This window comes from Oryctolagus cuniculus, chromosome 11, assembly GCF_964237555.1.
Source record: "Oryctolagus cuniculus chromosome 11, mOryCun1.1, whole genome shotgun sequence".
Lineage (NCBI taxonomy): Eukaryota > Metazoa > Chordata > Mammalia > Lagomorpha > Leporidae > Oryctolagus > Oryctolagus cuniculus.
In genome coordinates, this window is record NC_091442.1 from 34,501,360 (window position 1) to 34,518,081 (window position 16,722).

Here is a 16,722-nt window from a genome sequence, read left to right on the forward strand (position 1 = left end):
CACATGAACCTCCTACTCCCCAGACCAACTGAAGTCCCGAGAACATGGCATCACTGACCAATCAAAGGAAGATCATGACCACCACTGAGCAACCAGGACACAAAGTGAACCTGCACCTCTGAGCCCCAAATTCAACCTATAAAACCTTCATCCTTAACTCCCTGGGGATCCCAGAATTAAAGCAATAGCTGCCCACTCCTTGCTCTGCACTTTGCAATAAATACCTACTTTCTTCCACCACCCCACTGTCAGTGATTGGTTTCTGTACATCAGGTGAGCAGACCCCAGTTCAGGGGCTCTAGAGCAACTAGTTTGGAAGCAGTTCTGCAGTAGCAGGGGGAAGCTCTTCCCATTTTGTGGCCAACACAGCTGAAGCTCAGGGAAATGAAACTGCCCTCAAGTGACACAAGGCAAATGGGCCCCTACTTCCCAGAGGATTACACAGCCTTAGTCTTGGGTCAGGTTGCCCCACTCCTCCCCAGTGGGAAGAAATTTGGATGTCCCAGCTCAGCCCACTGGCACCACAGGCCTGCTTTCTTGCTAGCTCTGGTATTTCTACCCTCAATTGTTACCTCCGTGGTCTGTATAATCAGGGATGGGGCATTCTCATCTCACTGCAATACCTAGGAGTTTACCTAAGAGCCCAAGTGGGGCTCCTTCTATGAAGCAAATGTACTGTCAGAAGTCTAACCTTGCAGAAGAAACATATTCAAGGTTAACGGCATTTGATATTCGTTGAGTGCTTTCCATGTTCCTGGGACTGTTCAGAACACTCTATGCACATTACTGCATTTAAACCTCAAGTGAGATAATTAAACAGGCTCTATAATCTTTCCCTTTTACAAATAAGGAGACTGAGGCACAGAGGGTTTAAGTAGGTCACACAAAATTCTCAAAGCCACTAATAAAGTAGAATTAGGGTTCGAATCCCGACAGAGTCATTTTAGCCCTTGGATCTTGATAAAATCACAGACATAGGCTTGGTGGGGGAGGACTCACGGGCAGGACAGAGGCGGACAAAGGGGGGGTGGCAGAGATAAAGCCTGGTATGGCTGTCTCACTGGGGGTCCAGATGTCTGAGCAGCCTGGAGGAAAATGTAAGAACTGGACCAGAAAATGATGGATGATAGTGCCTGGGGAGGAGTACAGAAAAAAATTTAGTCTGTTTTTGTTTTCATTGTTGTTTAACAGTCTTGGCTTGGAGAACTCATCTCAAAATACACACAAAAAAGAATAGTCATAGCAGCAAATGAGCTGATCATCTATGTACATAATTCATCATTTTTATTTCTGCTTTGGTCAAAGCAGAACATTGTGTTCAGTTCCAACAACATCTACGCTTTCTTTTGTGTTGCATTCTCCTTACCTTCCTACATGTTTGTTGAACTTTATAATTATTTAGTAATACTACTCTACATTGTCTTTCTCATGATAGCCTGTATCTATTTGGGAGGCGAGTGAAATATAACGATGAATTTGTTCATACTGTCTTCACACACACACACACACACACTTGTAACAAAGGCGCATATGCAAAGATTCAAGCTTGAACTGTGCAACCTTTTCTGTCTAGATTATGTATATTGTAGAAGAAAGGAAGTAAACGTGGAGTACAGATGAACAAGTCTACCTATAGTATTATGAGGCGGATATGAGGGGTAATCACTTGGTGCGAGGACCATGCAGTGGAATTGGACCAGTGAAAGATATGATATTTAATAAATGAATCCAATGCATCTCCCATCACCCATGCTCCACACCATTTCCAAAAGATTTCCATGTGCACTTTACGCTCATAGACCTTAATGCAATTCTGCAGCGTTGTCGGAAAGGAGTGGAAAGCTAGAGAAACAATAGAGACAACACAAAGGCTTTCTCCCCGTTCCCCCAAAGAGAACGGTCTGCGGTTTCTGTGACAAGTAACTCCAAAACAATAAGACCACAGTCTGCATACTTCCAAGCAGATTTCTATCAGGCACATTTAGTAAGAGAAGTCACGATGGACTGCTTTGCAAATTAGTACCCAGGTTGCCAAAGTATTTAGCCTCAGTGTTAGGAGGCAGCTAATTGTCACTGAAAATCTCATACATTTTAGGGAGGAATTCTCTCTGCAGGAATACTTAAAAACACTGATAGACTTAATAAGCCAGCATGATTTCCTTCCTTTTTGAAATTACTAATAACACAGTTGTTTTTAAATTTCCTGACACATTTTAGCACACTATATAAATTCATTCTCAAAGAAATGTGCTTTCTCATGTCTCTACTCAAAACCCGATCAAAAAATAAAAAGGGCAACAACAACAAAAACCTGTATTTTTGGGGAATATATAATTCCTAGTTAACTCAGCCAGACTACACTTCCACAATGAGCACCATGTCTCCAAGGATGGGGTCAGACGGAGGCTTGCGATGTATCAAGATTATAAATAATTATAGCAAGGAATTCATTTAATCAATCAATTTCAGCAGTGGTGTGCTGGGGTGGACAGGGCATAAAGCTCCACACAGCTATCAATTGCTCCGATTACAGCTGGCTGTCAGCCAGAGTTCCCCTGATCCATGTTAGTTAAATGCACATTAATCTGAATTTGGCAGTGTAATCAAGGACCTAACTGAACTGTGAAATTGAATTCCGCAGTAGAACATCATTTGACCATTTTATGCCAAAGCTGGAAAAAAAGGCTTGGTGAGGGGAGGGTGGGAGAAAGAAAAGGAAGAAAAAAATCCTGCTGCAGCGTCTATTTGTCACCGCAGCTTCTGCACCGATGACAAGGAGGCCATGGATGGGAGTGCTGATCTGGTGTGTGTGTGTGTGTGTGTGTGTGGCCATCGTGTGAGTCTGTGCCACAGAATGGGGAAGGTGGAAGGATGAGGATTTATAGGGGCTTTGAGGCTGTTGGCTCCAGATCTGGAGTCTGATGCTTCAATACACCTTTTTGCAGCACAATAAAACAAAGAGACTGTTCGTTTCAGAAAGGAAAAAGCCAGACTGGAGGCAGCTTGATCTATATAAATCAAATGCAGCACAAAAGTGAATCATAGTCCTCTGAGAATGGAAGGGACAGCTCTGAAATTGCCCTGACTCAACCCAAAGGAAAATGGAACAGGACTGGCCTTGGACTTGGGAAGGGAAAATGAGGATTTGTAAGAATTCTGGGGTAGAGTCTCTAACCTGATTCTGTGCAGGAACACTGTAGAGACAGGTCATTAAGGGAAGGGATTCATTAAATCATGTGAGTTGCATGCCCCTCTTTGCTCGGCACTTCCAGTTCTCCTTGCTATGGGCAGGTAACATCACTGAGGAGGGTATGGGATACTCCCCAGTGTCCCTTTTGTGGGACGGTATCTGGCCTGTGGCTGTTGGGCTCTTGCATCTCCACCCTTGAATTTCCATTGTGGTTGATGTCCTGAGAGCTTCAGTCTGTCTCTGAGATTGCAGGGTGCTAGAGAACTGTTTTATTTCCAATTGTATCCTAATCAAATAACCCACTGTACCCACAGTCATAGCCCTTAAGTTACTCCTGTTCACTTACAAAATGGAGTGAATTTACTTCACAGTCACCCTGGACAAATGACCAAGGGACACAGCATGCATCACGATAGCTAATCAGTAGTGGTCATGAGCAGGCCCTTAGTAGCACCTGAAAAAGGTAAGGTGTCCCCTTAAGGTTCTGCTGCAGGGTATTGGGAAGTAGGTTAAGTCTGGGATGATTAAGCACAGTTGCTGAATTTCTGAACTTCAGGAAAGGGAATCTCCCACAACCACCAAACTGGCTTCCTATGTAGGTATGTAGGAACATATCCCTTATGACACAAAGTCTGAAGAGCTGTGTATTTCCCTGCCTTATAAAACACATGGGAAATGCACATGATTTGCACTAGCAATTCATGGCCTGTACATGTAGGTGAAGCCTAGTTATATGGAGAAACAAATAAATCTGTGCTCTGCAGGCTCAAGCATATGGGTCTTTGAGGCTCTCCTCTGAATGGGAATATCCAATTAACCCCCCACAGTTGCATTCTGTATTCAAGAACAGGCAACAGCGCAGACTACTCTGACCTGCGATGCATCACCGCCTGCAGCGATATGGGAAGAACTCTGCCTTTGGGGACTGGCTCCCTGCCTCAGAATATTGTTCAAATGTGTCAAGGCTTCTGAACTCTTGGGACATGCAGTGCCAGCTTAGATTCATTTTGTTTTTAATTTGGTAATGGGAAAACCCACTCATAATGACCAAAATACAATTTACTTGGAACCACAAGAGCATTTGTGGGAAGATGTGTCCATTCATATGCAAAGGGTACCTCAAGCCTCTGTGGGAAGGGACAACATTAGAAATGGCACACTGAATCACCTCTGTGGCTGCTTTATGAGCCTTAATGAACGTCCCGCAGGAGGTCCTAGGAGAGGAAAATAAATCTAAAGGCAGAAAGACCCATTACTATGCTATGTGGTTACGTGCCCTCCCTGCCCTCAGTTCTTGGAGCGGCCATCAGGTTTCAGCAGCGTGATCCTTCCCCAGTGGATCTCTGAAGGACATTTTGCTGGCATCCTCTGGGGCTGAATCTGGGCACGGCAAGTGCCACAAAGAACCGTGAGTTATTAGACTACTGACGCAGGAAGACTGAGCACACTGGTTTAAGTCCTTTTTCTCTCCAGAGATAGCCAAGTGATACCCAAGCGGAGAAAGCCATGGTGCTGGTGACCTCAGAAGGAAGGTCTGGGAGAATCACACCATCGTTTCTTTTTTTGCATCTGCCATCCTTCCACTCAGAAACCCTGACTATGCCATCTGTTTGGAATGTTCCAGGCTGTAACAGTAGTCACTCTTAGGGTCCTGTGTAGAGAGATGGCAGGGGTGAAATAGAGATGTATAGCTATGATGGTTTTCCTTTAGCATCTGGCTTCCATAAAAGGTCTGAGAATTTCAATTCCATTCCAGAGAGTACAGCAAACACTCTGTAGTGAGATGGGGGACCTCAGGCCAGCTCAGTTGCTACAGCTTTGAGTGACCTTGAGGAGGTCACACAGCTACTCTGCCCTTCTGTGACCCACATCTCTAAAGCAGGAAAAGTCAAGGCTGCACACAGTGTCTTTCAGGGTAGACAGAAGTTATACCCCTATTTTGAAATTATGTAAAAAATGCTGCAGAGAGAATACTACTATGTTTGGGTTTAGCAGACAACATGTTTTCAAACCAGCATAATCCTGGGGATAAGAATTAGCACTGAGAGTTTGCAAGGTGCTAACTCCCTTAGACTTGATGCTCATGACAAGACAAAAGTAAGTATTAAAACATTGTACAAGGGGGCCGGCTCTGGCCGTAGCAGGTAAAGCTACCACTTGCAGAGCCAGCAACCCATATGGGTGCTGGTTTGAGACCCTACTGCTGCACTTCCTATCCAGCTCTCTGCTATGGCCTGGGAAAGCAGTGGAAGATGGCCAAGGTCCATGGGCCCCTGCACCCACGTGGGAGATCTGGAAGAAGCTCCTGGCTCCTGGCTTCACATCAGCACAGCTCTGACTGTTGCAGCCAGTTGGGGAGTGAACCAGTGGATGGAAGACCTCTGTGTCTCTCTGCCTCTCCTCTTTAAAAAAGTGGAAAAAAAAAAAAAAACATTGTACAGGTAAGTTACCTGAGGCAAGGCAAGATTGTATAGTTAGCAAGTGCTCACATCAAAAGAAAGTGATTCTAGAATTTGCGCCCTTATGTCATAGGTGAGAAAAATCAGGATTATCCTTTTTAAATAAAGATTTATTAATTTTTTTGAAACCCAGAGCCAGAGAGGGGTAGAATAAGAGAGTCAGAGAGAGAGAGGGAGGGAGGGAGGAAGGGAGGAAGGTTGAGGAAGAGAGAGAGAGAGAGAGAGAGAGATCGATCTCCATTCGCAAGTTCACTCCTTGAGTCACCTCAATGGCTAGGGCTGGGCCAGGCTGAAGTCAGGAGCCAGGAGCTTCCTCCAGATCTCCCACATGGGTGCAGGGGCCCAAGCACCTAGGCCATTCTCTGCTGCCTTCCTGGGTACACTAGCAGGGAACTGGAGCAGCCAGGACTTGAACTGGAGCCCAAAGGAGATGCTGGCATCACAGGTGGCAGCTTTACTTGTTATGCCACAACATCAGACCCTGGATTATTTTATGAAAAATCAAATAAGTCCATCACTCAAGGTGGAATAAGTACTTAAGAGAGCCTTAGGGATTCTGCTCATAACACTTCCTCTGTAGTCTGTGCATCCAGCTTTTATCCAAGGTTTCCCATCTGGGTGATGTTAAGGAACTTCTCAAGGATTCCACTCTGCTTAGAATACGATAAACAGCACTCCCTGTGCATCCCAAATCCTTCTATGTGTCATCACCTGTTTTTCCCCAGTGATGTAAAGGCTGCCTGCTCTGTGTATGTCTGATCCTGGAGATTACACATCTTTCTTTCTGTGCCTCAGTTTTCTTCTGTGGAAATGGCACTGTTCCAGAACACAGAGTCTCTGGAGCAAGAGAGACCTAGTTTTGATTCCTGACTTAGCCATTGACCTTAATACCCTTGGAGAAGTCCATGAAGATTTAGCTTCTTGGAGTCTCAGCTTCCTCAACTGTAAAACAGAGAGAATCTTGCATTCTTCTGAAAATTTTCTAAGGATTAAATTGGGCACTGTTTGCAAAGTACTTAGTAGGGTACCTGGAACACATCATGATGTAAGTTTCATATTATAGCCATCATCCATCTAGATGCCACACACATAGACTGCTGTGTAGATAACATGTATATATCAATAGGTAGGCTGTTCTAGTTTATGATCTTATTTAGCTCTTACATGATGAGGCAGGGCCTGTCCTTAACCCTCTTTTATAGATGAAGAAGTGGCTAAGCCATTTGTTTACCCAGTTAGCAAGTGGCAATGTTGGAACTCTCTTAACTGCCAAGAAGTGCTTCGTAAATGGTAGTGATAGAACAGTTTGTCATTTCTTATTTGGCACTAACTTTGTCCTTTCCTACTCATGGAAAATCTAGTAATTGGGTGTTACAAGTGGAGGTGGAGTGCTGTGGCATCTAGTGGGTGGAGTCCCTGGATGTGTACAGGACAGCCAACCATAACAAAGAATTGCCAGATCCAAGATGTCAAATGTCAAAATTGTCAAGGTCGAGAATCCCTGCTGTAGAACAAAACAGGATGAGGCAGTCTTACTGCCGAATTAATTGCTAATGCAACTTCATTGCTTCAGGTGTTACAAGGGGCTTGTAACAAGGCAATCAAAAGGCTTGGCACTCTCGGAAGTTGCCGCCGTACTTTTGAGGCTGTATGTGGTGTCAAATGAAGGGGTTAAGTCCAAAGAGTTGCACACAAGCTCTGCCATAAGCTGAGAGACCTGTCTGTTACTAAGTCTCCCAAAACTTCATTTTCCTCATCCTCATAAAGAGCAAAAATTCTTACCCTACAAGACAATACATGTATCTGGGACTCAGTAAGTGCTAAACGAACTGGCAGAAATGTTATTATGTTTGGGGGTTCCCAGTGGTTGCAGTCAGAACAAGGAATGAAAATGAGGGTCCAGAACCAAGGAGTTGGCAGCTGCCTCATTGCAAGGAAGAACTGTCAGGAAGAATATCAAATACTTGGTGACAGTATCTCTAGCCAGTTTCCCTGCCTGTGAGGTAGATGTGACTGGGGTCGGGGAGGGGACTCTGCACACGTGGCAGTCCCCCTGACCCACGCTTTCATCTGCTGAGGTACATAAAAAAAATTACAAGTAGGGCGTAGATACTAATATCAACCGATTTTATAACATTCTTGATTCTTGTCAGGATAATAGGAAAATTAGGGAGGTAGATAACATTGGAGAAGATTTTCACTGTGGGTTAAAGTACCATTTTCCCTCCTTCAGGTCAAAATGCTAAAGTGAAGTTCAATATACACACACACAGAGGCATGCATTTGTATGCTCGTTCCTTCTTTAGACCTACCCAAGTTTTGTGCTTTTTTTTACTATTGGAGATCAGAACATACCCACCCTCTTCTAGAATTTTCCATAAGGCAAAGCCAAATTATCTGAGTCGTGATTGCTATTTCTTCCCTCATCTGGAAGCACAAATGTGATTGGTAGATTTTTAAGAGAACAGTTCTAAAGACGCAGGCACCTAACTGTTTTTAGAGAGCTGTTATATTTTTAATCAAGTAGATGTTTTAATTACTAACATGCTTCCCACCTCCTACCCTTCCCTAAAAACTGCTCATGAATTTCTCATGAGTTTCCTGTGAAACATGAAACAGTGGCTTGCTCCTTTGGAGTCCTGATTATAAAAGGCTGAGAAACTCCTGGTAGACATTCTCATGGGGGAATGTGCTGTTCCTTTTCCTGAGCCATATGGTTTCTCCATTGATTCCGGGTTTGACAAAGCCAGATTTCAGATCTGTCTTGCATTTGGAAGTCTATAGAAAAAGGGGTCTACAAGAAATGAAGTAACCCTCCCTCCTTCCTTTGTTCTTCTTCCACTTAGCCTAAAGTTGTGGTGACCACCAGGATCTCACAAATTTTACCAGCAAATACAACTGAATCCTTGAAATAACATATGTCCATATAATGGGAAAGTGCTAGACTGGGAGAAACACCAGACTTGAATTCTTGTCCTTACTTTGCAACCAATTGACTATGAAACCGTAAGAGTGAGATGTAACCTGGATTTCAGTTTCCCCTTCTGGGAAACAAGTGGGCAGAGATTACTGGAGTTGATAGTAAATCCCAAAAGCTTCTGGAGATTGGACCAATGGGAAACATGAATAAAATGGGCAGTAGAGTGCCTGTGCCCATCTGTAGAGCTCATGTATCCTCTAAAGGGGCAACCTTTACCTCCAGCTGATTCTATTCCCAATGATTTGTGAAACTAGGGACCCAGCAATGCTGGATCACCCCACTGCTGCTCAACTCCAGAGATGGAGACTTCTAAGTGAATTCTAGAGTTGGAAATTAATATTGGGTTTCCTAGGTGTTGGAAATTAATATTACTTCATCCACACCTGTCAGTGGGACAAATATGACTGCAGAACTCAAAGGTTGCTTCCTCTGAGCAATATTGTCTCTATGGCTACACCAAAACTAGCTTAATATATGTGTTTAAATATACCACACACACAAAATCATATTCTCTGCTCCTAGACAAAATTAGAACTAATTATTGAAGACTCAGGATATAACTCAATTCAACACTACTAGGATAATATGTTTATTTCATTCTAGGACTATGCAGGGGTTCCCTTTGTCATGGTACTCACAGGCAGTGATATGCACAGGATATTGAATGAACTATCTAATGTGTTATGATACATATAGAAGTCTCCTTACGCTTTTTTCTGTTCGTTAATTAAACCTCTTTCCAACTATTGTACTGGAAGGAACACTGGAAGTGAAAGTAGTCATGACACCCTGACTGCAGATGTTCAAATACTTAATTCAATCAGAAGAAAAGTATTGTCATTCTTTCAATTTTAACTAGGACTTATTTTGAATTTTATATCTTTGAAACTAAAGTGATAGTATTTTTTTTAAAGTATGCCTTTAGCTACTTCCATGATGTTCCTAACTGTCTTCTTTTCAACATCTGGATTAGGTTTTGAGAAACAATAAGCAATGGAAAATTACTGATTATCTACAATCAATAAAGCAGATGAATACAGGCAGTTTGTGGTGCTGGCCATTAAGCCATTGTAGAGAGAGCACTTGGGTAAAAATGTACACAACTGCACTGTTGGAAGTCATGTTATTTTGAACTGGTTTGTGACTTCTGCATAATTGACAGTCTTCCACCAAATACTCATTTTTATTTCTGCTGTACAGGTGAGGCAGTTACTATGGAAAAATCAACACTTTGCACCCTCTCCAAAACATTCGCTTCCTAGCAAAGTCAGAAGTTCAGTAGCTTTTTCTGATAGTGGTTTTTAGACTATGGGATATTATGCACCATGCAAATTGCAAAGTAAATTGCCAACAACTACTGTTTCTTTAAAAAAATGATCAACAGAAGAATAACAACAACAAAATTTTTAAAAAAGCATGCTAAAAAGATGCAGCAACCAATTACAATCTCTTATCTGAAAATTTCATACAAAAATTGTGTTTCAAAATAAAAAAATAGGAAGGGCATACTCTCAAATTGAACTTCTGTCACCTCAATTGAATAACATTAACTTTATTAGAAACTTATCATCTTCTCCTATTATTATTTTATTCTCTTTTGGGGATCCATGTAACCTCTGCTGGAAAACGAGAACCACCACATCATTCCATCTGATGGCTTACACTCATTTACTAGAACTTAGTAAAATATGATCATATAATGTTTATCATTCATATTTCAGAACATCTTTCAAGTAAATAAATAAACTTGTCTTTCTTTCTTAATGAGAAATCCTATAGGATGTCCCAAAAGACAGATTTTGATTTTAATAAATATACATGACCTGTATTATCTGCCCTTGGCGCTCATGGGTCTAAATAATGTAGGAGTTCAATGTAAATTCTCACTAAAGAAGCAAACCAGCACTTTAGAATCTGTACTAGAAGGTGGAACTGGCACCATCTCCCGGAGGTTCTCACACACTTGAGGGGAAAGGGCAGTGTTACCTTTGGAAAGCACATGGTGGGCTCCGACAAGCGAGGGTAGGTGTAGGAGTTGTACGAGTGTCCTTGGGGATGGGTTTTAAATGCACTTGCTCCGAAGGGCATCATGGGTTCCTGGAGCCCTGAACCTGACCGGGACCTCTGCCGCATGGCCGGCTGAGGACTCGTCTGGTTCATGTAGGACGACTTCGGCCTCCTGTCGTAGTCCTCCAGGCTCGGTGCCCACTCACTTTCGCTATAGGCCAGACTCTCCTTGGAGCACCTGCTGGTCCCCGCAGTTCTAGAAGGCGTGAACTGGAAAGGGTAATCCAGAGGGGAGCTGCTTGAGGCTCGCTGGTACTCCCACTTGAGATCACCATAGTCGCTTGGTTTGCTCAGCGAGTCCAAGTGAGCGTGATAATCGACAGGAAATCTGGCAATATCACCTTTCACAGGTTTCATCTCGGAATAGTAGGCCTCCCCGTGCTTCATCCTCATCATGTGTCCGTTTTGCTTGGTCACATGGCTGCCTTTGTAGTACGGATCCAACTCGTCTCCGTAGAGACTCTTTTCTCTGTACTTTTCGGTCACGTAGTCTACAGTGGTATCGGATTCGCTGGAGTACTGTGAGAAGGTGATGAAGCCGTTTTCTTCCGAATGGCCCTGACCATGGCTAGAGGCTCCCTGATCCGGGGTAGGAGGGCTTTCTTTCCTTAGCGAATTAGAGCGAGTCACCGAGATATTGTCGAAATCCTCCAGCAGGCCGTTGATGGAGGTTTCCTTGCAGGGTTTGTTTCCTCTGACGATTGTCTGGGAATAATAAAAGCAGCAATGTTTAAATAAAACATTCCATGCTTTCAGATGATTGGAGGAATTGCACCCCCACTCCATCCAGGTTAAACCATGGAGAACATTTCACACACACACACACACACACACACACGGTGAAGAAAGGGTTACTGATTGAATTCTGTGATGAAATAAATCAAATATTAAACAATAATTTCAAATTGCAAAATTTTTCTTACCTATCTAAATAAAAAGATTAAACATAAAAAGCCATTTAGAAGACTATGTAGCCTGTCACTGTCTTATTTACAAATTTAGAGCAAATTTCTTCCCTCTATTCTTCTTCCTAAATGATTAACTGCAACCATCTAACAGTGAGCTGATGATTATAAGTTTGACAGTATATAACTGTTTATATAAAACATATTATATTTTATATTCATTATTCAGATGGTTTGAAAACTATTAAGTATGCATTGTTATGTGAATATTAACATAGCTATATTAATATGCAGTTTTTTCACCCTTTTTATGGGAGACATCTATTAATTGAGGTTATGGGATTCTATAGAAGAGGAAGAGACTTTCTAAAACTGAAGCAACAACAGGAAGATTACTTGTGTGATCTAATTTGTGACCAAATTTGACATTCTTATTAAGCATATAACTGTAATGCTTGCTATGGTCATACTTCTGCAGAACACCATTGCTGAATTTTGGATGGTTTGGTAATGACGTGGTTGTAACTAGATCTAAATGAGACATCGCCAAGCCCAATGTTCCTTTTAATGAACCTAAATAACACCAGAACACCAGGAACAGAAAGAAATAGCAAAGCTCTTACAGAGCCAGTCAGCTGTGCCTTGACAATGACAAGGTTTGCTGCAAAATACCATGGGGGTGGATAAAAGAACAAAGAACAAAGTGTTGTGACTTCAGCCTTCCAGGATTTTAAAAGAAAAATGCATTTGAGCAAGCAGTGAGGAGTTTAAACCCTTTTCAGTTAGGATGTTATGAGCATTCAGGCTGGAGGAATAACTCTGAGCTGTCCTAGAGCTTATGTTCTTTAGATCAGTGCCTCTCAAACAATTCATGCAAGGTTCTATTTACTCCCCCAGACATTCCTAGGCTAATACTTATGGTTTACACTCTTTTCTTTTAGACAAAATTTTAATTCTAGAATAGTTTTGGATTCACATAGAAGTTGCAAAGAAAATACATCATTCTCAGAGAGCCTTGCTCCAGTTCCCCCTATTGTAACATCTTGTGCTACTATCAGCAAAACTCCATGTTTTTGTAGATTTTTACCTAGGTCTCCAGGGTCCCATCCAGGCTCACTCATTGCATTGATTTATTATGTCTCCTAAGTTTCCTCTGCTCTGTGACAGTTTCTCAGACTTGTTCGTTCTGATGTCCTTGATAGTTTTGAGCAGTTCTGGTCAGGTACTTTGCAGAATGTCTCTCAAATGGATTTGTCTAATGTTTTTCTCATCGTTAAACTTGGGCTCTGGGTTTTGGGGAAGAGGGCTGCAGAGTAAAGTAGCAGGTTCATCTTATCATATCCATGTCAATGTGGCTCATTACTGATGATGTTAACTTTTATCAGATTGGTGATGTGCTTGCTGGGTTTCTACACCACAAAGTTACACTTCCTCTTCCCTCCTTTCCATGATGCATTCTTTGGAAGCAAGTCACTGTGTCAAGGGGTTGGGGCCTTAAACTCTACTTCCTTGGGAAGAGTACTACATAAAGTACTTGAAATTCTTTTCCATAGAAGACTTGGTTATTATCCCCTCCTTTCAATTTATTCAATCAATTCTTAATCAGTATGGGTGGATGGATGCATATTTATTTTATACTTTGAGTTATAATCCAAGATTAGACTATTTGTTTTGTTGCTTAAATAGTTCCAGCTTTTGTCACTGGGAATTCATTGAGGAAGGCTGCTGTGTCCTTTTGACATAATTCTCTTTGCTTTTATTTTTGGGGCACTTCTTTACTTGTTATCATTACCAAAAGGTCCAGCTTCATCTTATATTTTCCCCTGTCCGTGTCTTATAACGAGCCCTTTTATTGGAGAATGGTAAGAGAAATGAAGAGCTGAATTCAGGGTATACCCATTTCTACTGGAGTGTCATTGCTTTCAGGTCTTCCCATAACAGAGCTAGGAAATACAGTTTGCATTCTAACCCATAAATACTCACGTGCCTATAATTATATTTGTCCATCTGTATCTATATACAGGTCTTTGAAAAATTCATGGAAAATGTGTACTGTGAAAAAATTGCACATATTTTAAAATATTTTGCATCAAAATAAACTTGTGTTTTAATTCCATTTTCCATTAAGTACTCTCATTTAATGTTAAATATGCACACACATAGTGCTAAAGTTACTTGATATTATAGTTGGTTTTGAGTGGTACACTGTTCACCATTTTCCCTTTCCCTATGCAGGTGAGTGTTTCTCATGTTTGAACAAAACAATGCCCTTAAAAATATTTTACCATTTTGTCTTAACAGAATTCACCATATTTGTACACCTACTTCTTTAGTATCATGGTCTTACTATGAAGATATAACTCCTAAGATTAGGATAGAACGTGGGTACCACCAAAGTAAAGGTATAGTTTCAGACATCTGAAAAGATGACATTCTAATTTATCTATAGTGAAAAAAAAACCAAAACAATACAAAACAAAAACAAACAAAAACACAAAGAAATCAAAGCATTTTCTAACTAAGGCATGATCTTTTCTTACATCTCATTTTTAGCCTTTAAAGATGTTTGTGTTGTGGACATTGTGGTACAGTGGGTTAAGCTGTTCTTTGGGATGGATACCTGCATCCTACATTAGAGTGCGTGGTTGGAGTCCAGACTGCTCTGTGTTTCCTGCTAATGGATCTAGAAAGCAGTGGTTGATGGCCCAAGTATTTGAGTTCATGCCACGCATGTGGGAGACCTGGATGGAGCTCCTGAATCCTGGTTTCTGACTGGTGTAGTCCTGGCTATTGTGTGCATTTGGTAGCTTCCAAGATCAGATGAGATAGGCCACTTTCAAGGCAGTATGGTCATAGATCTTTTTCTTTTCTTTAGGCAATAAGCATGCAGGAAAATTTAATGAAGAGAAATAATGAAGTGAGTACACCTGACAGACCAGGCATGTTAGTAAAAGACTGAGAGCACAGTTTGTTTTCACACTGGATTTTTAAAATTTTAATTCTTAATATAAAGAGAACAGATTTCAAGTATTTCATAGGTACAATTCTAAGAAGATAACCATAATGCCCTTCCTCCCTCAATCTGCCTCTTTCCTTCCTTCCTTCCTTTTTAAAAGTTTCGCAAATACATAATTTCAATCTCACAGATATAGGTATGGACCAGCTTTTCAACTGCCCTCCCCACCCCAGTCCTTTCTGGGGTATAGCTGGGTGGAAAGCTTCCTGGGCATGGAACTTCATAATGGACCTAATAGTCCCCCCTGGTGTAGGGCACAGAAGGTCTGCCTCTCCCTCTCTTCACTCTGCCTTTCAAATAAAAAAAAAATCTTAAGAAAGAGAAAATCCAAGTGGGTGGTATAAATATATTACTCTTAGAGGATCCACATGCTTTCCTCTGGTACAAATACTCAGTGTTAACAAGTAGGGGCTCGAAAAATATGAATGTTTGCTAAAAAAAATTATTGCCCGGCCCAAAAAAGTAAAAGAGAAGAATCCTATAACTTTATTTGATCCAGCATACTAGTTAAAGCAGAACCAAGGCAATATTTGTTTTGCTGACACGAGTTTCACTTATGGAATCATAAGTGAAGCACTAACAATAAAATCGAAACATGCAGAATTTTCCAACACCGTTTACATAGGCTTCAGAATGGAAGGAAGGTCTACTATTTATTACTGTCAGCATCTGATGTTTATTAATGCAAGACTGTGCAGTTTTAGAGAGATCAATAATACAATAACTGCAAGAGTATAGGTGAATTTTATACCACAGAACCTCCAGGCATTAAAAATCAATGCAACCCAATCTATTTGCGTTTGAAGCCACAGTTCTTGTTGTCTTTCCATTGTATGCTGGACTAACTTGGCGTCAGCTCTGGCTTCCAGTGACAGCGGCCATATTTCATGGTGCTCTTCTGCAGGCTGCCGGCTGGTGATAAGCCGTAATGGATCTGTGTGAGAACAGCTGTCTCTCCTTGTTCTCAGGGAAGAGATGAAAAAGTACCTTTGCTCTCATAGACTGTATTAACCTTGACAATAATGAAGTGTGTAATTAACAGCTTTGCCCTAATAAGACCTCACATTTCTTTTTCAAAAACAATATCTTCTCTGTACCTCAAGGATGTATTTCATTTTGTCTTTCTGGGTAAACACTTTTCTGGAGGTTAATAAGGCAAATAGTCTTATGATTCAAGTATAAGCCAAGACTGAGTAGAAAGTATCTACTTTTTAGCATCTATTTAGATTCTTACAGTGTTTGTAGAGAACCAGTTCCTGTAGCTTTATTAAGGTGGAGTGCTGGAAATTTCTGAGACAAAATCATGCTTGGATCTGTATGGGAATAAAGGCTAGTTCTTGGTTTGATTTTATAACATTGTAAGACTTCTCATTTATTTTCTTTCTGCTTTGTTTGTATACTCTTTTTTATTTATTTATTTATTTATTTATTTTTTGGTAACTACTAGCAGTGGTGCTAATTGGATGACTATCTGCAAATCCCATGTCCCTGGGAAGTTTGACAATTCCAGCAGACTATCTCAGAGTATAGCTGAGTATTCAACCATAAAATTCCTTAACAAATCATATTATAATCATATGGAATCTGAATAAGCCAGTTCCTTTGCCAACTAAAAATATTGCTGTGGTTTGCCTCCATTACAAGAAAGTATAATATATTTAAGAAAGGTTTTTGTAAATTTTGTAGAAAACATGATTTTCTAATTAAGTTATTTGTAAAATGTTCTATTATTAGCCATTTTCTCTGCCTTCTAAAATAGGACAACATCATTTCCACATAAGGATAATTCCCAAAGATGACTTTCTATTTATTGTTAACTCAGCAAAAGGAACATAAGGAGTTTACTGACCAGGTTCTTGATTGAACCTAAAGTAGCTGAGTTATAGTTGAATTGTTTTATCAGAAGTGTTTTATGTCCATTTTAAAGTCAGTTTGAGGTCATGAGTTGTGTAGCTGGGAATTAAACTATTATTTGCTGTTTCCTGGTTTGTTGTCTAGGTAGCAGTGAGGTCTACAGAAGTGTCTCTGCTCATTAATATATTCATTTAGTCAAATAAAAATTGTTTCTAGGTGCAGGGAGTACTATGATACAAGATTTGATCATC

At 40.9% G+C, this 16,722-nt stretch overlaps 1 protein-coding gene across 1 annotated transcript in view; it reads right to left on the reverse strand.

The window, feature by feature from the left end:
- PAK5 (p21 (RAC1) activated kinase 5) overlaps positions 1-16,722 on the reverse strand; it is a 313,813-nt gene that overhangs the window by 31,935 nt on the left and 265,156 nt on the right. Inside the window, exon 4 of the mRNA XM_002710976.5 lies at positions 10,616-11,401. Coding sequence (XP_002711022.1) covers positions 10,616-11,401 — 786 coding nt within the window. The remainder of the gene's footprint in view (positions 1-10,615; positions 11,402-16,722) is intronic.